The 24901-nt window shown below is 39.6% G+C and overlaps 1 gene segment (V, D, J or C); it reads left to right on the forward strand.

Annotated features, from left to right (window-relative positions):
* Positions 1–13106: 13106 nt before the first annotated feature.
* On the forward strand, positions 13107–24305 carry LOC132649074 (immunoglobulin kappa variable 4-1-like). The segment is given in 4 exon segments: positions 13107–13155; positions 13362–13681; positions 15734–15833; positions 24226–24305. Coding segments are annotated over 4 exon segments (549 nt in total).
* Positions 24306–24901: the final 596 nt, after the last annotated feature.

Here is a 24901-nt window from a genome sequence, read left to right on the forward strand (position 1 = left end):
GTTGGGTAGATAATGCCATGAGCTGCATTGTAACCAGGTGATTAATGATACAGGTTTTTGAGAAATTGTCTCCATGTATAGATTAGATTGGCCCAGAAATTGGTTTGTTCCTGAGGTGGGCCTTAAAATCATGAGTCTCCTGCTTTTTTCTCTTCAGTTCTGGGAGCACAGATGTGAATCTTCACTCCTTGCAATGATATTTGATTTATTTGTTTTTCTTTTATATTTTACACATAATTCTGGCTTTGCAATTTACCTCTTAAATATATTTTCAGAGTTCCATAATATGAATTCCCGGCAGACTCTGTGATTTCTATTATTGCTATTGATTTTTTTTGTACATATACAAACTTTTCTTTTTCACCATTTATATAGCAGCAATCACTGATGCAGTGTTCTATTGGTTTCTATAAAATCATTACATAAATTAGGGTGGCTGTGCCCCTTCTAGAGAGACCCACCCGATCCAGAAGTCAGAAGTCCATCTTAACCCAGTTTCAAAACGGCTAATTTATAAAATACAAAAAGATTTTATTTCCTGAATAAAAACTCATGGCAGTGTTGGTCTATAGCAATGACTTCATAAAAATCTATTTTTTCCTTTTATGTATCTCCAGATTTAGACCCCTCTTTCAATTTCCTGAAGTTGTGGGGAAGATACTTGTTAGTATTTGCTGGATTTCTTTTGCTTTGAAATTAAAGTTCCTCTGATCTCAATCTTAAATTAATGTCCACCAGGATATTGACAGAGTTAATTCTGGGTTGCTCTATGCCTCTTAGTCCCTAGTTTATCTAAGAAACTAAAGCCCAAATGTCTGAAGCCCTGTTCTCTGCCTTCAGTATAAGAATGGCTTTGGAGATGAGTAGTATGGAACACATTTAGCCTCAATTCTTTTTTTTTTTCTTCTCTTTCCTTTCTTTCTTTTATGATATGTTTTCTTACACTGTTTCTTTTTGTTGTGATTTTTTTGAACATAGCCTATCATTTTGCAAAAACTGTCAATCTAAGATACCTCTAATAAGGTTTCTACAGAAGTCAATTGATTTAAATGTCTTGACTTTTAACCCAGATCTACTGTTAGAGCACTTAGTACTTTTCTGTTCGAGAGCTGTAAGGCAATTTTTTTCAGTGATTGCGCATGCTCCCTGTAATAGCATTTTTGACGGTTGATTGACACCTGCTACACTCACAGACACTGCACAGGCATTTGCTTTTGTATTTGCTGACTGCTTTGCATGGGCTCCTACAGCCCAGCCCAGCTGTGAGAATTTATAAACCAGGCCTCTGCAGTGAGAACTGAACTGCATCAGACAGCAGGGGGAGCAAGATGAAGTCACAAACCAAGGTCCTCATATCCCTGCTGCTTTGGGTGTCTGGTGAGAAACTCAAAATGTTATAATCTTTGCAGAGTCACTTCTTTGTAGATGAGAAACAGTATGCCACTCTCAATATATCTAACTTGATAATACTCTAACAAGATGATAGTAAAAAGATGTTAAATGACAAATTTTAACTGTTTTACAATCTGTGTTTGTGGCTATATACATGTTCATTGTGTGTTCCTGATTGCAGGTACCTGTGCAGACATCGTGATGACTCAGTCTCCATCCTCAGCAGGAGAAAAGGTCTCCATCAGCTGCAGGTCCAGTCAGAGTCTTTTAGGCTCTAAAAGCCAAAAGAACTTATTGTCCTGGTACCAGCAGAAACCAGGGCAATCCCCTAAGCTGCTGATCTATTGGGCATCCACTCGGCACACTGGGGTCCCTGATCGCTTCACAGGCAGTGGATCTGGGAAAGATTACACTCTCAGCATCAGCAGTGTGCAGGCTGAAGACCTGGCAGTTTATTACTGTATGCAGGATAAAAGTATTCCTCCCACAATGCTTCAGCCTCCAACACAAACCTCATTGAGAGTCTCACCAGCTGCCTGCATCACACACAGCCCTGGCCCTGCACACTTCCCCCTTCTGTGTGATAGCAGGTGTAACTGAAAACATGATGATAAAGTTCACAGAGCCCTATATTAAATTATGGGTTCAATGATTCTTTTGTCTACTTTAAATTTTTTGTATTAATTACAGTTTATTCACTTTGTATCCCAGCTGTAGCTACCTCTCTGATCCCTTCTGAATCCCATCCTCCCTCCCTCTTCTTCTCCTATGCCCCTCCCCCAGCCAATGATAGGGGAGGTTCTCCTTCCCTTCCATCTGACCCTAGTCTATCAGGTCTTATCAGGACTGGCTTCTTTGTCTTTCTCTGTAAACTGGTAAGGCTGTTCCCCCCTCAGGTGGAGATGTTCAAAGAGCCAGCCCATATCTTTTATATGAAAATCCAAAAAAGAACTCAGTATTATCTTTGTGTTCTTTCTCTAACACAGTACTACAAACTCTGTTGCTTCAGTATAAGAGATTTTTCATTTTATAATATTGGAGTTCTGATATTCAACATAGTGATGGTGATGGAAAACTTTATTTCAATTTGGAGGCTCTAGGAAAGGGTATGTTTCCTGGTTTTTCTAGATTATATAGTACTTTCCTTCCTTCCTTCTTTCCTTCCTTCCTTCCTTCCTTCCTTCCTTCCTTCCTTCCTTCCTTCCTTCTTTCCTTCCTTTCTTCCTTTCTTCCTTCTTTTCTTCCTTTCTTCCTTCTTTACCTCCTTCCTTCGTGGTGCCCATATCTGCTGCTTATTCTTTTACTTTCCATAAAGCATTTTAATTTTTATTACACTTTTATTTATGTTTGTCTGCTTGCATGTGAGTGTGCATTAGTGTGTCTGTGTGTGCATATTTATAGGTGCACATGTGACATGGCATATTTGTGGAGGTCAGAGGACAATTTAGACTTGACTCTCTTTTTTCCATTTTGTTTCGGGGGTTCAACCTCAGGTTTGACATCAGGCTTGGTGGAAAGTGTCTTTGCCATATGAATTATCTTGCTGCCCCTTAAAATATTTTATGGGTGTTAATTCATTGAACACAATTTCATGAAAGCCATGTCTTCCAATATATCATGTATTTTGACCATATGCACTAAACTTCATTTTGCTTTCCCTTTCCCGGTATTTCTTTTTTCCAGTCAGGAGGCATTCAGGGAAAAGTATACAGGAGACATCTGGGATTTTTGCAAGGGAACTTAGTTTTTCTTTTTCCCAAGATCTACACTAGAGGTAAGTCTAAAGCAGAAATTGTGCCTCTAGATTTTCTTGCTCTAACTGACACCCCTTTTTTCTGTGCTGCTTTTACTGTATCTCTCCAAACTCTGGCATGGTATGAAAGAGGCTTCACTGCCATTGTTCCTAGGGTATTTACTCATCCTCAGGAGATCTCCTATAGGATGTTATGAAGACTTACTGAAGTTCAGATTAATTAATGATTTAATAGAGCCTGATAATGATTTTATACATTTACTGTTTTGATTTAAATGTTTGAAGTTAAGAAGTTAGATAGTTGATAGAAAGTTATAGCTACAATAATAAAACCTCTGTGAGCCTCTAAATGCCAAATATGTTCATTTCACCAGAGACAGGAAAAGCCTGACAGGGATTTATTGTCCTAAAGTAAACATTCCCTTGGGTCAGTGAGTCTCAGTGTGCATTGGGCCTCTAAAAATTATTGTTTAAACCTTAGATGAACTTGTGAATCCAGATATAGTTAAAGAATTTCTTAATGCATAGACATATAAACAATTGTCTGGCCTAATAGACTAAGACATGGACTTTGTTAACACATAGCATGAATTATTATTGCTCTGTACCTACTATGAACCTTTTGGAATGCAGTATGTTTAAAATGCCATGTAAACCATTATCATACTAATTGCTGTGAAGCAATTATTCTTCTGAGGTAAGGACTGAATGTTAAGAATATAAATAGAACTAAATTCATAGAATAAATGTTAAAGCCCAAAAAATAGCTTAATCAATAATTTGTAAATATATAAATATATGTAAATATGTATATACATGTGTGGGCTCAGTAAGCAGGTAGCCCTATGGTCTTCCCCCAGGGCACCTGCTAAGCGGGATATCAGGCATCAGTGAGGCCACTCCAGAATTGGCAGTGACTTTGGACCACCTGCTGACCACCTGCAACACAGCAGTTCTGATCATGTACTAGGTCACCTTGTAAAAGGACTTGCTCTTCCTTCTCTCTCTCTCTCTCTCTCTCTCTCTCTCTCCCTGTCTCTCTCTCTCTCTCTTTCCTGCCTTGCCCAGAGACAGTCGTTGTGACCCTGTCCCTCTTTCTTTAATAAAATATCCCATGTGGAAACTGTTAGTGGTGTCATTTATGAACCAGGGTAGAACTCCACTGCACTATCCTAACAATGTATTTGCATGTAAATGTGTCCATCTGTTTTTCATATATATGTTACATGAATGCATGTCAATTTGTCTGTATGGAGCTCCTTTTCTGTTTTGTTTACTGATGTGTGCATAAATATGTACAGGATTATATGTTTGGTCATTTGGCTGATACAATGGACATGTCCCCAACAGCTGATCAGGAATGAGATTTCCCTGAGGACAGCCTGTATTTGCTGCAGTTTTTATAGAGGAGATGATAGTTAAGATCAACACCATCATTGCAGATTTAATGAAGCCCAAGCCTCTGCCAGCTGGTAACCATTTGCCCCTTGCTTTCCAAATCCAGGCAATTGAACTTTGATTGAGGCACCCTCCTAGGGAGGACTCCATGGTACAGAATCCACAGTGTTGAGCCTGGTCTCAAATACAGGATATGCTCTTCCAGACACAGTAGGTAGTGGTAGACTGTCCAGAATCCCTTCTCGGCCTCTGCAGTCAACTTCCTGACTTCCAGCATGTTGCTATGGAAGCTAGCTTCATTGAAAGATGGGGGCTGAGATTCCTTTTTTACAGTTATAATTGTTTCTCCTTGCTGGAGCAGTTAGCTTCAACAAAATTTTCACTTGACCATGGCCTTCTTTCCAAGTAGTCAAAAGCTTCATGGCCCAGGCTCTAGCATTTGGAAATAAATAAACTGAGGGGACAAGCCAGGGGCCCTTGGTCAATCTCATTAGGACTGCCTGCTGTTAAAATATAAAAACCCGTGGGGAGGGGCATGCATGCAGAAAGGGGGGGGGGGAGGGTGGGACTGGGAGGGGAGGAGGGAGGGGCTTAAGGGGGGATACAAAATGAATAAAGTGTAACTAATAAAAGTTAAATATAAAATTAAAAACAAAACAAAACAAACAACAACAACAAAAAACAACCCTGATTTCTTGCTCTGCTGATTTCATTCTACAACTCCTGTCCCCTCCACATCTTTCTATATCCCTTTTCTTCTATAAAATTCCCTCTACCCAAAGTTTGGATATGAGTCTCAGCAACTGCTTTGATACCCAGATCATTAGAGTCTTTCAAAGGCCCTCTCTGGAGGGCTCCTGTCCTGCTCCCTGTCTTCTTCCACCTCTGATATCTATCCTGTTTGCCCTTCTGAATGAGTACTAAAGATCTTCCCTAGGATCCTTCTTGTTGTTTAGCTTCTTCAATCCAACATCCACACACAGCATTCATTTTACACTCAACCAACTTTGAGTTCCTTTTTTATTAACCCATCACGTGGGCTTGCAGAGAATGATACTCCAACCAAGGACCATATATTAAAAGATCTAGACCCCTGCTCAGATTTAGCCCATAGGCAGCTTAGTTTCCAAGCAGGTTCCCTAGTAAAAGGATCAGGGGCTGTTTCTGCCATGAACTCAATGGCTGGCTCTTTTGATCACCTCGCCCTGGGGGTGCAGTCTTGCCAGGCCACAGAGAAAGAGGATACAGGCAGTACTGATGAGATCTCATAGGGCAGGGTCAGCTAGAAAGGAAGGAGGACCTCCCATATCAGTGGACTAGGGGAGGGGCATGGGGGAAAAGAGGGAAAGAGGAACTGGGAGGAGAAGAAGGAGGAGCCTATAGCAGGGGTACAAAGTGAATAAATTTTAATAAAAAACTAAAAGTGAAAAGAAATTTCAATATCGATCCCCTTTGTCTTTCTAGGTGAGTATTGATCATCTTACTCCTGCTCCTCTTTCTTGTTTGTCTTCTTTTGGTGTACAGATTTTAGCATGTTTATCCTATCTTATAGGTCTAGTACCTACTTATAAGTGAGTATATACCGTGTGTATCTTTCTGCTCCTGGGATACCTTACTCAGAATGATGTCCTATAGATCCCACCATTTGCCTGCAAAATTCATGATTTCCTTGTTTTTAATTGCTGAGTAGTATTCCATTGTGTAAAAGTACCACAATTTCTGTATCCATTCCTCCACTGATGGACAGAAGTAGGAGAAAACAAATAACAGGACAGGAGCCTACCGCAGAGGGCATCTGAAACACTCTACCTAGCAGTGTATCAAAACAGATGCCCAGACTCACAACCAAACCTTTGGCAGAGTGCAGGGAATCCTATGAAAGAAGGGGGAGTTAGAATGACCTAGAGGGGACAAGAGCCCCACAAGGACCAAATATATCAAGGCACAGGGGTCTTCTATGAGGCTGTTTCTCCAACCAATGGCCATGCATGGATATAATTTATAATCTCTGCTCAGATGTAGCCCATGGTAGCTCAGTATCCAAGTGAGTTCCTAGTAAGGGGGACAAAAATTATTTCTGACATGAACTCAATGACTGGTTCATTGAGCTCCCCACCACCACCAAGGGAGACTCAGCCTTCCTAGGCCAGAGATAAGGAAATTGCAGCCAATCCCAAAGATACCTGATAAGCTAGGGTCAGATGGAAAGGGAGGAGGACCTCCCCTATCAGTAGACTAGGAAGAGGGCAGGGAGGAGTTGAGGGAGGTAGGGAGAGATTGGGAGGGAAAGAGGGAGGGAGCTGAGGCTGGAATACAAGTAAATGACCTGTGATTAAAATTAAAAACATTTTAAGGAATAAAAATTTTTTAAAATCTTAAAAAAAAAGAAAGAAAAAGAAAAAGCCCTTAACTAAAGAGTGGCTCCTGCAGCTTAAGAGCTAAAAGTCCAAAAGATCAGTTGGCAAGGCATCAGACCTGAAGTCTGCAGGTTCAGGGTTCAAATCCAAGGCTCCTCTGCTTTTGAGTTCTTGCGACCAGTGGTCCCACCAAGCAAGGCTACCAGACTGAAAGATTAAAAGTGTAAGTATAAAATTCTAATGAAAAACTTATTTAACATCTATTTTGGAGGTATGGCAGGAAACAAGTGTGTTACAGACTACATGAATTTGCTGCAGATCTCTGGATATCTTAATACTGAGTGGCTCTCTGAGTGATTCTGGGCAGGAAACTCTTGAGAGTAAGTCACTAAATTTTAAAAAAGCCCCAAATTAGCCAAAAGGGGTACTTGAACCAACAGATATTAATCAAACTACAAAAACACAAGCTCATAAAATGTAAAGTCATAAATAAAGCCACCAAAGCATCATAATTCCCCCAAGAATTCAACTCAAAGATACTTAAATGGGTAAAATTTTGGGTGAAGATTTCAAATATGTACTTATAAAATGAAGAATTACCAAAGAAGATTCAAAAAGTCATTCAAAGGTGGGAGGAAGGGTAGTGATATATAGACAAAAACAAGCAAGATGGAAAACAACAATCAGAAACATGGCAGAAAAAGTGAGGTGGGGAGAAAATCAATTGAAATGCTGGGAATTAAAATTTCAATGCCTTATATACAAAACAATAAAATGGAAGAAAGAATATCCTGAATTAAAGTTGAAGCAAAAAAACACAGCATTGAAATAGTAATAATTTATAATATAAAATAATATAGAATATAAAACAATATATACATATATATCCAAATTATTACTCTCTCTCTATATATATATGACTATAGTGTCAAAGAATTCTAGCATATGATGAAGAGAACAGTCCTAAGAACTGTAAGATATAGAAAAACTTATATGAAACCTAAAGTCTACAGAACACATTAAATGAAATGAAAACAGAAAATTTCATGTATAGAGAAAAACTTGAGAAACCAAAAAAGGGAATTTATTTCCATAAATAGACATCACTAGTTAAGGACTTTTCCATGTCAAAGATTGTGTCTATAATGCAAAAAATGACAAAGCAAAATGTTCAAAGATAAAATGGAAAAATGCCTAAAACTGCATCGAGAATATATGCCTGCAAGTGGTATAGCTGGATCTTGGGGAAGCACTATTCCTAATTGTCTGAGAAAGAGCCAGATTGATTTCCAAAGAGGTTGTACAAGTTTACATTCCCACCAGCAGTGGAGGAGGGTTCCCCTTTCTCCACAACCTCTCCAGCATGTGCTGTTACTTGAGTTTTTAAACTTAGCCATTCTGATGGGTGTAAGGTGAAATCTCAGGGTCATTTTGATTTGCATTTCCCTGATGACTAAAGACTTTGAGCAGTTCTTTAAGTTTATCCTGGCCATTTGATATTCCTCTATTGAAAATTCCCTGTTTAGCTCTATACCCCATTTTTAAATTTGATTTCTTGATTTGTTGCTATTTAACTGTTCAAGTATACAAGGACATTTGCTCAACCATGTTTGTAGCAGCTTTATTGGGTATTTCTTTGGGACTCTTTAAGTTACATAGTCAAATGTATGAAACACTGAAATCCTCTTTTGCTGACAAGATTTTGTGTTTCATCATTCTTATTATTTTGTGTTTTATCATTATCTTTCTTTAGGGTTTTACCACTCTTGTGAGTGTTGACATTGTTAACATTGCTGCCAAGGGCCTTCTCTATGGGATTTCTGCAGGGCAGAGAGGAGATATGGAGGGTCTTTGCTGATGCTGACAGAGCAGCCCACAGTGGAGATAAGGAGTCAGTGAGGGAAGGATGATGGTCAGGGGAATCTTGAAGCTGACTGACTAACAGTCATGCTACTTTGGATCTGACTTCTAGCAACCAGGTGCTCTTTTATTTATACAAGTTTCACAGAAAAAAAAAGACAGAGTAATGATTATCCAAGTGGTACAGATTATGTGTTTGATTTTTTCATTACATATCTAGGGTTACAATGTCAGTCACAAGTAGAAAATAAAACAGAACAGCTTTTATTATTTTATTACCCCTGTAACTCTAATTTAAATGATCTAAAAATGTCTCCTCCAAAGCGAACATGTTTAATATATGACAGCCTGATATATGACAGGCAATATTTCTAGTCCACGAGCACTTCAGAAAACAGAAAAAAGCTGAACTGGTCTTTTATGAATAGCAACTAACAGTTTTTGCTATATGTATCACAATCTATACAAAAAGCTTATTTTACTCTAGCTGTCTTACTTACTTAGTTTCATTTCTTCAGATGTGTGTCCTGTATGGATCTCTGTCATTAAACCTCATTTTTAGAAACCTCTAAAACTATATTAAAAAGAGGTCTTGAATATCTCAGCTATTTTCCTGACCTGTCAGGGTTTGTATATTGTCTTTTACCTTGTGCCAACTATACTGTTTTAGTTTGCTCAGGAGAAGATATCCTAAGTAGATTCCTGGAGTAATGGCCTCCCAAAGCTATGTGCTTACCTGTGCTTAATGGTCTCCAGGACATTAGGAACACTTCCAAATAATGGTCACATAAGGTTAATTTTAGGATTTTTCTAAAAAGACTCAGGCATCATTTGTCTCAGGAAAAGACATAAAATGAACCATAATGGTGAAAGTCCTTAAGAATAGAGCATTCAGAAACCAAGAACAGAAGTCACAGATAGAAAGACATTGATTGCATCATTCTGCTCAGCTTTGCTGGGACTGTGTCAAGTAGCTTTGCTGGTGTTGTGACTCTCACCACTTCGAAAGAATATAAGGCTGTGCCAGATTGCCTTCATATAGTATAGAAAGTTTCCTTTGCTCTAGTTTTTCCTACCATATTATCCTTCAAATGCCCCCAATTCCAGCTGTCTTTTCTTGCATTCAGTCCCACAACCATATCTCCCTTCCATTTCCCCATCTGATCTTCCTGTTCCTGTAGTCACTATGATGTCTTTATTTCAACAATCTATCAATATTATCCAGAGCAGAAAAGTCTGAGAGGCATGAACATGTAATAGCGATAGGTACCAAGGCTAGATACCTAACCTAGTGAAAGACCTTGCTTCATTGTGGATTAAGCACATCACCCAAACTGATGGTCTCAAAGTTTATGCTGGGCCAACTTGGCCCCATCACAGTGGGTAGGTCATTCCACTGGGTTTTCTTAGTCCTCCAACTCGTACTTGTTTCATTCTTCTAGTGGCTGTAAATAAAAACTGAGGATCCACACTTTATTATCACAAAATATATTGTTCTCAAGCCTCTTGAAGTTGTTACATAATACAGACTAAGAAAAATTTTAAAATATTAAACTCAAAGCTTTAACCTTAAAAACATTTCTTGGAGGTAAGATAAAAAGAATTAACTGAAAAAAATTTAAAGGATTCTCCCTAATAAACTTACAGACAAACACATGTCAGTTAACACAAAGATTTTAAAACATTATAGTGTATCAAAGTTGAACTTTTAGTTAGATGTAAGCTTATGAACTCTATATACTTTATTCAATTTTTTGAAAATATGTAGGATATTATTTTTACAAATTAAAGAAAATCTTTGGCAAAGAATATAAAGTAAGAATTTCGTATAAACCAATGGTCCTCAGCCTTCCTAATGCTGAAACGTTTTTAAGTATAGTTCCTCAGGTTATGGTGACTTCAAACCAAAACATTTTCATTGATACTTCATGACTGTAAGTGCCTTATTGTTATGAATCATTATGTAAATATCTGGTAATTCACATGGTCTTAGGCAACCCCTTGACCTAAAAGCAGACGGATACCACAGGTTGAAAATCTGTTTTATAAACCCTTTATTCTTAATCCGAATCTTTTAGCAAAGAAATATTTTTTTTGCTAATTTTCCTTCAAAAATCTTTCTGTATCTACAATTTCTTGTCACATATTGGGTAGACACAGCCGCTTATCCAGAGAAGAAAAGATTCTCTGTCCTGGAACAGAAAAGCTGAGTTCAGTTTTGTACTGTCCCAGGATAGTTTGCATCTCAAACTGAAAACTGATGTTTCTGATCCTGAAAACACAGTGGTGTCCATGGAAGAGGGGGCTGTGTCCCAGGCGATGAAGGCCACCAGCTTCAGACTTCTTGTTTACAAGGGTGGAGGCATATTAATCAGTTTTGTGTTCAGCCAGCAGGGTTATAGTCCATTTCTAATCAGAACCAACATAATCAATTGCACCAGGACATACTGTTTAAACTTGATAAGTAACTAAGGACTGCTGGGCTTTCTATGTTATACATAATATAACATGAAATTTTTACCTCTTTAGACCACATACATTCCCTTGGAATACTGTGAGAAGCCAATGGAGTCTTTGGATTTGTAAGATCCCTGTCTCCATTTGTCCAATCTGAAAGATCAGCTTGTGAATGTCATGAGGGCACAGTCTGAGTTCATTGCTGCTGTCACAAGAAAAGTGGAAAGTTTAGTAAAGAACAAAGGCATATAAGAACTTTTTAGACACTGACAGGAGCAGAGCTCCTTGTCTGTCATATTCTTGACCCTGAGATTAGGAACTTCCTGTACAGGCTTACCATCTACCTCTCTCATGCAATGTTGTGTTAGCAGTTTACAGAGATCTGCATGTGCTTATCAGAAATTATTTAAAGTTTTATACCTGAAAAATAGATGTATAAAATTATATGTTTAATTCAAAATAGAGGGTTATGCATATTGGATAAGTGAATATTTATTTTATAATATATAGCTCAATGGTGAAACATTAACATCAGATAAATAAATAGAGTTGGGTAGACAATGCCATGAGCTGCCTTATCATCAATCAATTAATGATACACATTTTGGAGAGATTGTCTCTGTGTATAGATTAGATTGGCCTAGAAGTTGCTCTGTAATACAGGCTGGCCTCAAAATCATGGGTCTCCTGCTTTTGTCTCTCCAGTTTTGAGAATACAGATGTGAATCTCCACGCCTCTCCGTGATATTTCATGTATTTATTTTTCTCTTATATTTTACACATAATTCTGGCTTCATAATTTACTTTTCATATATACTTTCAGATTTGAATAATATGAAGTCCTCGTAGGTTCTATGGTTCTGCTTATTGCTATTGATTTTTCATTCAAAGCCAAACATTTTTTCACCTTTGGGATAGCAACATCACTGATGCAGTGTTCTATTGTTCTCTATAAAATGATTACATAGATTTGGATGGCGCTGTCCCCTTCTGGAGAGATTTACCTCTTCATGCCTTCAGAAGTCCATCTTAACCCTGTTTCTATACTGATAATTTCTAAATTACACTAGCATTTGTTTTCCTTGAGTGAAACACTTGGCAGTGTTGGTCTACAGGAAAGACTTCTTGAAAAAATCTGGTATTTCTTCTTCTTTTTTTTTTCTGCAGATTTAGATGCCTCTTGCAATTTCCTTAAATTGTGGGTAGATACTTGTTAGTTATTGCTGGGTATCCATTGCTTTGAGATTAAAGTTATTCTGATCTCATTCTTAAATTAATGTCTGCCAAGATATCCACAGAGTGAATGCTGGGCTGCTCTTTGCATCTTAGTCCTTTGTTTATCTATGAAAAAAGAGCCCAATTATCTGAGGCCTTGCTCTCTGTCTTCAGTATCAGAGTGGCTTTGGTGATGAGTAATGTTGAACACATTTAGCCTTGATTCTCTTTTTTCCATTCATCATTTCTTCCATCTTCCCTTTCTTTCATTACATGCTTTCTTACTCTCTTTCTTTTGTTGTTGTTGTGATTTTATTATATATCCTATTATGTCACTAAGACTGTCAATCTGAGATAGCTCTATTAATGTGTCTATAGAAGTCAATTGAACTAAATGTCTTGGATTTTAACCCAGGTCGGCTATTAGAGCATCTAGTTCCTTTCTGTTTGAGAGCTATAAGGCAGTCTTATTCACTAATTGTTCATGCTCCCTGTAATAGTATTTTTGACTGTTGATTGACACCAGCTACACTCACAGACACTGCACAGGCATTTGCTTTTGTATTTGATGGCTGCTTTGCATGGGCCCCCTAAAACTGAGCCCAGCTGCTGAGAATATATAAACCAGCTTCTGCAGTGAGAACTGAACTGCATCAGACAGCAGGGGGAGCAAGATGAAGTCACAGACTCAGTTTCTCATAGCCTTGCTGCTTTGGGTGTCTGGTGAGAAGCTCAAAATATTATAATCTTTACAGAGTCACTTCCCTTGTAGATAAGAAACTTAGAGTCTGCCAGGCTCAATATTTTATATTTCAATAATAATGCTCTGACAACATGATAGTACAAATATATTAATTGACAAATTTCAACTGTTTTTACTGTCTGTGTTTGTGTTCATATGCATGTTCATTGTGTATTCCTGATTGCAGGTGCCTGTGCAGACATTGTGATGACTCAGTCTCCATCCTCCCTGGCTGTGTCAGCAGGAGAGAAGGTCTCCATTAGCTGCAGGTCCAGTCAGAGCCTTTTATACAGCAAAGACCAAAAGAACTACTTGGTCTGGTTCCAGCAGAAACCAGAGCAATCCCCTAAACGGCTGATCTACTATGTATCCAATCTGGACACTGGGGTCCCTGATCGCTTCACAGGCAGTGGATCTGGGACAGATTTCACTCTCAGCATCAGCACTGTGCAGGCTGAAGACCTGGCAGTTTATTACTGTCTGCAACATTACAAACATCCTCTCACAGTGCTTCAGTCTCCAACACAAACCTCCTTGAGTGTCTCACCAGCTGCCTGCACCACACACAGCCTTGGCCCTGTGCACTTCCTTCTTCTGCCTGATAGCAGGTGTGCCTGAAAACAAAATGGTGAACAGTTGGCAGCACCCAGTACACATTATGGGTTCAAAGTGTCTTATGTCTTTTGGTATGAAAATCCTTTATATGAAAATGCAAAAAAAAAAAAAAAAAAAAAAGAATTCAGGACTATCTATCTTTGCCTTCTGTAGAACCTTGGGGACAGAAAGGAGGCCATTAGATTACAGTAAGAAATATGGAAGCTGATGTAGATGTTTTTAAACAACAAACTGCTGTTGGAACACAAGAAGAATGACAAAGATAATCAGGATTAGTAGTCTATAGAATTCCAGGGAGAGCAGACTAATGCAAATGGGCAAGACTTGACAAAGAACAAGATGCAAAAAAAGAGAGATACAACAGTTTGAAAATTGTGGAGAAGCCGCAGAAGAATAAGGCTGTTCAATCAGAGCCCCAGGAGCAGAGAGAAAACATCTGCCAAAAGATTGAGGAGAGATGTTTTGTGCTCAAATAGAGGAAATGCAAACTCCTGCCCTAGAACACTGGACTGCAACCATATCAGCCACTTACCTTTGCTGAATCCCATAATTCAGAGGTTTTATAAGAAAACTTCAGATGGAGAAACATGCTATAGGGATTGATTTTAGAGAGAGAGAAAAAAAAGGCTGAAGATGAAATCTGAAGCATCAATTTATGAATTTGAAAACTCCACAGAAGCATCAAAGATGACACATTGTGTCCCTCAAAAAATTGCACCTCATCAGAAGGAAATAAAGGAATTCCTTTTCCAAAGCTCAGTTAAATATATATATATATATATATATATATATATATTTAATATATTTATATATTTTTTTTCTAGGAGGAGCCGGGGTAAAAGGATCAATTCTCACTTAGTTAGACAAAGGGGAAGGACGGTGGAAGAAGAAGAAAACAAGAAACAGGACAGGAGCCTACCACTGAGGGCCTCTGAAAGACTCTGCCTAGCAGTGAGTCAAAGCAGATGCTGAGACTCATAACCAAACTATGTGCATGTATTCATATAAAAGAAGAAGAGGTAGTCAGTAAGACCTGGAGAGTATAGGAGATCCACAAGGAAAGCAACAGTACCAAAATATCTGGGCTCAAGGGTATTTTCTGAGACTGATACTCCAACCTAGATATAACCTAGGTTATAACCTGGATATAACCTAGAACCCCTGCTCAGATGTAGCCCATAGCACCTCAGTATCCAAGTCGGTTCCCTAGTTGGGGGAAGAGGGATTGTCTTTGACATGAATGCAGTGGCTGGCTCTTTGACCACTGCCCTGAGGGAAGAGCAGCCTTGCTAGGCCACAGAGGAGATAATTTCAGCCAGTCCTGATGAGACATGATAAGCTAGGGTAGGATGGAAGGGGAGGAGGACCTCCCCTATCAGTGGACCTGGAGAGGGGATGGAGAGGAGATGAGGGAGAGAGGGTGGAACTGGGATGGAATGAGGGACTGGGCTACAGCTGGGATGCAAAGTGAATAAAATGTAATTAATGTAAAAAAATAAATATTAAAAATAAATAAATAATCTTCTAAAATGGACAAACTGAATTGCAAACTCATTACTTACGAAGTATCTATAAAACATTTCCATTAAGGCTGTTATGTTTTCAGGGTAGGGGCAGCTGAGGTGGCTGTAGGGTTTGTCACAGAATCATTCTATGTTTGTGTCTCAACTGTAAGTCAGTTGGGCACTGATCATGGACTTCCACATGGTTTGTGATGACAGTATATACAATAAACATCCATGTGAAATCTTGAGTCAGTACATGCCTTGGGCCTCAGCATGGTCTCCTGTACAGACCACAGACACCAACACTGCCCCCTGCCACAGTGTGGGCCACAGACACCATCAGAACCCTTGGCAGCAGCACAGTCCAAGAACATTAGCATGGCCTCCGGTGGCAGTGCAGAACAGTCAAGATAATCTATGGACATCCTCATGGATTCAGGTGAAGGATCATCTTTATGACCTTCTGCTGCAAAATTCCCAAATAAACAAGAAAGACATTATGGAAAAAGCCTCCCAAGATCAAGTTAATGAGCTGCAGGGTAAACAAGAATTCCTTCCAGTTTAATCAAGTTCAAGAAGAAATCCTACAGAAGCTGATTACTGAACTCTTGAAGAATTGAAAGAAGGAAAAACAAAACAGCCCCCTTCCAAAAAAAACATAAACAACAAATGAAACATTTCATGGGCACAAAAAGGAAAATTATGTGAATGAAGTATATATAAGCAACGAGAAAGAAGGAATTCCAGGTTATTGTAGGGCAAACATCCCAAGTAGTAGAAGCTGAGCAAAACAAGGAAAAGATGAGAAGTGGAAGAACCTTGTGCAGTTAAACAATTGGGAGTAGGACAAGTTACGCACATCATTAGACTTCACACTAGATGTTCTGCTGTAGATGCACTGATGGGCAGCATTGCCAGTTACTCTTGCAGATGAAGGGAAAACATCAGAGTTTTAATCCAAACTAGGATCTGAGTGACCTCATTGCAAGACAGATGACAAAATGACAGCATTTGAAGCATAAGGTTCCACCACACAGCAGTGTGCAAACACAGGGTAACAAGCCAGAATAAGCTGCCCTGAACCAACAAGGAAAAGAGCAAACATTGTGCTGTATTTTGCTGAAAACCATTAACTAATCACATTCAAGATGACTTATGAGCAGGCTCCAATGTGAGAAGACCATGACTAGCAGGGTTTGCTGCAAAAGGGCTGGCTCCCAGGCTACAGGGAAAGAAGAGAGGTGCTCATCCTCAGACACATTTTATGGATTAAATGTGCCCATTCCATTTCCTGTTTGACAGAAAATCACCTATTTTTCATGAAACTGGTGGAGAAATGTAAGTCTCATGATGGGAACACTTCATTAAATGTCAGCTGATTCAGAGTAATATAGATGACACTGGTAATTTCTGTACAGTGAAGCTGCAAATTCTCCTGGGCTTATTGGACCTGATATAAATGAAAGGAATGGCACAGTTTAAGATATCTGATACTGTAGGCCAGGATGAAAGTCAAAATTTTTGGCAGCTCTAACATTATAAAAAATGTAAGATGTTTAACTTTTTCTGATGAAAAGGCAATATTATGTCCATTAGAAAAAGTAAAAAAATGCATAAAAATGGCTAATTTAATTTTATAATCCTAGTGTTTAAAATAGATAACAACTGTGCGATACAACTGTGAGATACAACTGGCTGCAGCCAGTTGGTTTTTCAAGTGCCTCTCCCAGTCTGCCTTATAGCCCCTTTCTGGAGAGTGATCTGTCCATGAAGACACACAAGTGTTCTGCATTGAGTGCTCCTGGTCTTCCATGTGTAAGAGCCAGGTGATATGAGGACACCTGGTTGCTCTTAGAAGCATGATAAGAGCTGCATAAGGACATGGCAATTTTTAGCCACTTTAACAGGTAATAAGAATCTGTGGACTTAAATCTTTAGAATATATTTTACACTAAAAGCACATTTTGATATGGACTCCATTTCAATAGCCAGTGCCAATAAATGCAATTCTGAGCTTCGGGTAAGTGGCTATGGAAGTGTACCCTTTGACACTGGACCAGGATATAGATTCTGAGAAAATAGCTGGGACCGCATAGGAGTTGCTAGAGTAATCTGTGGTTGATTTGCAACCTACCAGAACAAAGTTAAGCAGTTTAGAAAGCAAAATTCAACCTTAGTTTTACATTTGAAAGTGTTAGGTTCATGATCCTGGTAGTAGACAAGAGGAGTGCCATGCACAGGGAAAGGGGGAGAGATCCCACCCTTTAGAGAAGGCAATAGGCAGGATAATTTAGGCTGTTGATTGTCAGGAGTACTTATCTGGAATCTGTTTCATAGTTCTTGCGAGGAGCCATGAAAATTTAGTTTGGCTATATAAGGTTAATTTGGCTGTAACTAATCTGAAAGCAGGGTCAGGTTGTGTTGGAGAGAATATAATTTGAGAAGCTCTCGTTGCATCAAGATAGTCTTTTATTTTTTTAAGTGTGTCCTGGTAGAATATTAAATTGAGATATTCTAAAACAATTGAAGATTGGGGAGGGTACTGACAGACAGTAAGTGGAACAGTTTTTAAGAGGTTTCTTTGGGAGCTGGAGTGGTGTGGACATGTTGAGAGCACTTGGCTCTTGTTCCTAAAGGGGGACTTAGATGGTCAAGGATATAAGTAGCCCTTAGAGAGGATATGGCAGTGTTACTATGGTATTAGCAGAGAAACGGACCATGGTTAAGCAATGAATTTGAAGAAGAGGCAGAAAGAAAACTGTAGGAAGCATTTAAGTAGTTGAGGAGAGATTTTGTTGGATGACCTTGACCCAGGTGAGGGTTTAATCATGAATGTTTGTGTGTGTGTGTATGTGTGTGTGTGTGTGTGAGTGTGTGACAAGGAGAGAGTGATGAAATGGCTTCCTTTGGTTACATCTTGTAATTGGGTGAGTAGGATTTATGATTTGTTTAGCATGTTTGATGTCTGAGAACACCTAGACAATTTAGGGGAGTCAGTTGCCAGTAGATGTCTGGCAATCATTTGGGCAGAGAAAAAGTAGGAGTGTGAGAATAAAGTAGGAGTGTGAGGTTTGTGTGGAATGGGTGATCTCAAGAGCACAGGAGCTTGAAGCTAAGGATGAATAATAGTAATGGAGGGGTCAGTCTGATGTGCCTGTCTGACAGGAAAGAGCTGCCATCCATATAAAAATTATAGCAGAAGTCGCTATGAAACCTTCTTCTGTGTGAAAGGGATGAGACAGGAGTTCTTTGAAAACTTTTGATCAGTGGTGGAGAGGGTCTGGGAAATGTTGAGGCAAAGAGTTTAACTGTGGAGAGATTAGGAGAAGGATAGGAAAGGAATATGACTGATGAGCCTTTCATAAGAGAAGTATGGAGAGATGAAATCTGAGAAAGTGGAAGGGGTGGTGGGGTCCTTTGTAATTCAAGAACTGAGAGAGAATGTGCCTTGAGTAGATTAGGAGAGGGGACCCTGGAGATTCTGTCTTTACCTTCAGCTTTAGCAGGTGTTGGGGGTGGAATACCATTAGGGAACCATAGCTGTTTGCTATATTTAGTGGTAAGCAGAGGAGCTGTGGCAAGGGTTGTAGACAAAAAGTTCAGCTATAAACTGTGCTGTATAGAGTTGTGGAGAGGTAGGCAGCAGGAGCTAAGAGCAGCGCTTGTGTGGAAGTCTAATGTTGGAAAGTTTCTGTATAACTGGGATGCAGACAGCTGAAACAGAAAAGAGAATGTTTTCTGTTTGAGGAATTGTATGTGCATGGGAAGTAAGTGGTGGTCCAAAAGTAACATGGTATAGGGAATATATCAGGAGTATGTAGAGATCTATGATTGTTGGTGTAATGTTCTTTTGAAATGTATATACCTTACCCTTGTTGATTCAGATGCTGATTTCTCCCCCCCACTCTCTGGTTTCAATCTGGATATTGCATTGTGATACTTATTCTAAGTATCCTGTCCCAACTGTGTGTAAACAGGCCAAAATAAAGGCACTAGACACAATGTTGAGTGATGGGAGGAGCCAGAGGGAGGAAAGGAGTGGGAGGAGAGAGGGTGGGAGAGCAGAGCTTGGGAGAGAGCTAGGAGAGAGAGCTGGAGGAGAGATCTTGGAGCAATGTGGACAGATGGACTGAACCTAAGATAGCACTAAAAGTAAGTATAATGTGGGAAATCTAAGACTTAGGAAACTATGAGGGCTTGGAGGTTTAGGATGGAGAAACTATTGCCCAGCATTGTGTTCTAGTTTAACTAAATAAACCCAGTCTCTGTGTGGTGATTTGGTTATACAGCTGTTTAGGATTAAGAGCAGCATTACTAAAAGATAATTAATAGTAAATATTAATGACTGCCTACAACATGTGATGGAGGAGGCTGGCTGAGACTGTAGAGCTGGGGAGTGGAGATAGGCAAGGTGCTTTTAATGTAAGGTGTCTAGTGTCTACGGGAAGTGTGAGAGAGAATCTTGAGATGGATGTCTTCAGGAAAGGAGAATTGTGCTTTGGATGGTGAGAGACAGAAATCTCTGGAAATGAGAAAGTTGAGGAGTGAGGTCAGATTAGCTATTAGAGAAAGAGGGACTATAAAGAAGGAGGTTATCTATATACTGAAGCAGGTGGGAGGAAAAGGGAGAAGGCAGGCCAAGTCCATAGTAATGCTTGGCCAAAAGAATGGGGACTGTCTCTAAATCCCTGCTAGGCCACAGAGGAGGACTTTGCAGCCAGTCCTGAAGATACCTGATAAAACAGGGTCAAATGAAAGGGGAGAATGTCCTCCCCTATCAGTTAACTTGGAAAGGGGTGGGGAGGAGATGAGGGACGGAGGGTGGGGTTGGAAGGGAATGAGGGAGCAGCATACAGCTGAGATACAGAGTTAATGAAATGTAAGTAATAATAAAAATAAATAAACAGAGAAATAATAACCCATTTATCCTTTTCTCTCGATCTTGGTGATATAATTGACATGCCCCAGATTACCTACATGTCCATTTCTGAAATCCTAAATACAAAGGATATGAGAGATTTATGTCTGTAAGGGAGACTTTTCAACTAAAATGTAATTGAAAAAAATAAAAAATAAAAAAACAAACAAACAAACAAAAAAAACAAAACAAAAAATGACAGTCTATAGACAGAGAAAAGTTCTTCACCAACCCAACATCAGACTAAAGGCTAATATCCAGAATATATAAAAAAAAAAACTCGAGAAATTAGACACCAATAAACTAAATAATCCAATTACAAGTGAGGTACATAACTAAACAGAGAATTCTCAGCAGATAATATAGAATGGTGGAAAAACAAAGAAATTCTCAACATCCTTAGTCATCAGGCAAATGCAAATCTAAACTACCTTGAGAATCAATACATATGACAATGGCTAAGATAAAATACTCAAGTCACAGCACATGATGGAAAGAATATGGAGAAAGGGGAACCCTCCTCCATTGCTGGTGGGATGCAAAGTTGTACATCCACTTTGGAAATCAATCTGGCACTTTCTCAGAATATGGGGAAGAGTGCCTCTTCAAGATCAGGCTGTAATGCTCCTTAGCATAAACACAGTAGATGCTCTACCGTTCAACAAGGACATTTGCTCAACTATGTTCATTGCAGGTTTATTTGTGGTAGCCCGAATCTGGCAACAAGTTAGATGTCCCTCACCCTGGGAATGGATACAGAAATTGTGGCACATTTACACAATGGGGTACTACACAGCTATTAAAAACAAGGAAATCATGAAAACTGTAGGCAAATGGATGTGTGAGATAACCCAGAAGCACAAAGAATTTTTTTTAACATTTTAATTCTGAGGGATGAAAGTGCTCCTGTACCCCATCTATTTTACAGCAGTGCTGTGACATGATAGCTCAGAATAATTGCACATGATGATTCCATAATGTCATCCAGGAAATCACTGTGATACACTTAAAATACTCTACGGAATTCTTTGCTATCCCAACTGCCATAGGGTAACACAAGTGCAGGTGTCCTTTGAGCAGTAAGTCAAGCTGTTCTGAGCTGATTTGCACGTTGAGACATTAGCCACAGTGTATGTTCTTCAAAGCATCTTTACAGGCAGCTTTTCAATGTCCAAGAAGCAGCCTCCAGTCCAGCTCTCAGAGATGAGGTCAGCTGCTCTCCTGCTGCAGGGACTGCTGATGGCAGTGAGGACCAGGCAGATGTGAGTGGCCTACACTGCCCCCGAAGGCTGTGATGTTTGGACCCATGGTGCCACTAAGGGCCAAGCTGAGAATTTTTCTTTCAAGGTCTGTGAAGAATTGAGTTGGTAATTTGATGGGAATTGCATTGAATCTGTAGATTGCTTTTGGTAAGATGGCCATTTTTACTATGTTAATCCTTTTGAGCTGTGAGCATGGAAGATCTTTCCATTTTCTGATATCTTGTTCTATTTGTTTCTTCACATACTTGAAGATTCTTTCATACAAGTCCATGTGGACCTCTGAGTGAGGGGAGCAGGGGCTGCCTCTATCATGAACTCAGTTCACTGCTCTCTGATCATTGCCCCTGTGGATGCAGCCTTGCCAGGCCACAGAGAAAGAGGATCCAAGCAGTCCTGATGAGACTTAACAAGCTATGGGCAGAAGGCAATGATGGAGAACTCCCCCTTTCAGTGGACTACAGGAAGGGGATAAGGGGAAGAGAGAGGAAAGGTGAGAGTTTAGGGATGGGGCCTTAATCTGGATATGTAATGAAACAATTGTGAATAAAAACAATAACAAAATTTATCAAGATTAAAATATTATTGCTTGATTTTTAAAAAGGCTGTGAACTCCCTTCTGGATAATTTTTTTTTTTTAAATCTAGTTAACTATGCAGGCGAGACCATCACAACCCAATTTAAATGCTGCTGATTTCTAAATTACCCAAGAAGATGAATTTCTGAAATTAAAACAGGCTAGCCAATGTTGGTCTACAGGGATGATTTCATGGGGAAGTCTGGTTTGTTTCATTCCCTTCCATTGTTTCAGTTTAGAGCTCTCTTTCAATTCCACAAAGTTGTGGGGGAAATACTTGTTAGTTTTTGCTGGGTTAACCTTTTCTGTGAGATTAAAGCTTCTCTGGTCACGGGATTAAACTAATATGTTTTAGAGTTTCCACAGAATGAATTTTTGGGTTCTCTTTTTCTTTTCTTTTTATTATCATTTATTAAAATTTATTCACTTTGTATCCTAGATGTGGCCTCCTCCCTCTTCTCCTCCCAATCCTACTCTCCTTCCTTCTTTTCTCCCTATATCCCTCCCCTAATCTACTGATAGGGGAGTTTCTCCTTCCCTTCTATCTTACCCTAGCCTACCGTGTCACTTCAAGACTGGTTGCATTATCTTCCTCTCTTGATGGGCAAGGCTGCATGCCCCAGCGGGAGGTAATCAGAGAGCCTGCCACTGAGTTCATGCAGAGAAAGTCCCTGCTCCCCTTACTAGGAACCACACTTGGAGACTGAGTCTATGAACAACATCTGAGCCAGAGTTTTAGCCCCTCTGTATGCATTGTCCTTGGTTGGGGTACCATTTTCTTTAGGTTCCCAAGAGCTCAGTTTTTATGGCTCTAATGGTCTTCTTATGGAGCTCCTGTCCCCTAAATGTCTTTCTATCTCTCCCTTCTTTCATAAGATTCCCCACACTCTGCCCAAAGTTTGGTTATGAGTCTCAGCCTCTGAATCAATACCTTGATCAGTACAGTCTTTCAGAGTCCCTCTGTAATAGGACCCTGTCCTGTTCTCTGCCTTCTCCTGCTTCTGATGTCTATCACATTTTCTTTCTGAATGAGGATTGAGAATCTTCCCTAGGGTCTTCCTTGTCAAGGAAGAAATAAAAAAAGAAGTTAGAGACTTCCTAAACTTCAATGAAAATGAAGGCACAACTTGGCTTCTCTTTTTATCTGAGCCCCATGTGTAGCCTGGAAACAGAAGCTCACTTGTCTGAGCCACTGTTCCTTGTGCTCAGTATGAGTGGCTTTGCAGGTGGAAGACAATGAACAAAATTAGCACCAATTTCCTGTGTTTTGCATTTCTTCTTTCCTCACCTCTGCCCTTACTTTCTTTTATTGCATGTTTTCCTAGTCTGTGCTTCTTCTGCTGTTGTTATGATTTCTTGAATACATCATTTCCCTAGGACTGTTAATCTGAGATAACTCCCCTAAAGTTTCTGAAAAGGTCAACTGCTGTCTTGGACTTTTACCCAAAACTTCTTTTTGAGCACCAAATACAATTCTTCTTGAGAGCTGCTAACTGCTCACATTCTGTGATGCTCATGCTCTCTCTGATAGCATTTTTAGTTATTGATTGTCTCCACCCACTCTCACACATACACAGCCATGCTGCCAGGACATGTGCTTTTGTATTTGCTGAGTGCTTTGCATGGGCTTCTCCAGCACAGCACAGCTGCTCAGAATTTATAAAGCAGGCCTTTTTCGTGTGAACTGATCAATATCAGACAGTCAGAGGAGCAAGATGGAGTCACAGACCCAGGTCCTCATATTGGTGCTGTTCTGGGTGTCTGCTGAGAAATTCAAAAGTGTTATTTTCATTTCATGGTCACATCTTTGTATGGAAGAAATTTACACATTTGTACCAGGGTGTAGATTTCTTACATAATTTCTTAATAATATGATAAGGACATTTAAATAACAAATTTCATAATTTCTCTTTATTTTTTTCTTTCCTTCTCTCTTTTATATATATATATATATATATATATATATATATATATATATATATATATGGTTTCTCTGTTTAACTGAACCCTGGCTGTCCTGGACTTGCTTTATTGACCAAGCTAGCTTCTAACCTAACTCACAGAAAACTGCCTGCCTCTGTATCCTGAGTGATGGGATTAAGTAACAAATTTCAATCCTCGTATCATACTCTGTTTTTGTGTATGTATTCATTTTCAATATCTGCTCATTATTGAAGATACCAGTGCGGACATCGTTATGACCCAGTTTCCATCCTCCCTGGATGTGTCAGCAGAAGAGAAGGTCACCATCAGTTGAACGTCCAGTCTGAGTGTTTAAGCATCAGAAACCAACCAACCAACCAACCAAACAAACAAAACCTACTTGGCCAAGTACCAGCAGAAACCAGGGCAATCCTCTAAGCTGCTGATCTACTGGGCATCCACTCGGCACACTGGGGTCCCTGATTGCTTCACAGGCAGTGGACCTGGGACGGATTTCACTCTCAGCATCAGCAGTGTGCAAGTTGAATACCTGGCAGTTTATTGCTGACTTATCAGGACTGGCTGCATTCTCTTCCTCTGTGGCCCAGAAAGGCTGTGCCCCCCTCAGGAAAGGTGATCAAAGAGCAGGCCACTGAGTTCAAGTCAGAGACAGTCCCTGTTCCCCTCACTAAGGACCACACTTGGATACTGAGCTGCCATGGGATATATCTGTTCAGGGGTTCTAGATTATCTCTATGAATGGTTCTTGGATGGAGTATCAATCTCAGAAAAGATCCCTTTCGTCAGATTTATTTTTCTATACTTGTGGAGGTCCTGTCCCTTCCAGGTCTTTCTATCTTCCACTTCTTTCATAAGATTCCCTGCACTCTGCCCCAAAGTTTGGCTATGAGTCTCAGCCTCTGCTTTGAT

Source organism: Meriones unguiculatus, chromosome 18, assembly GCF_030254825.1.
Source record: "Meriones unguiculatus strain TT.TT164.6M chromosome 18, Bangor_MerUng_6.1, whole genome shotgun sequence".
Classification (NCBI taxonomy): domain Eukaryota; kingdom Metazoa; phylum Chordata; class Mammalia; order Rodentia; family Muridae; genus Meriones; species Meriones unguiculatus.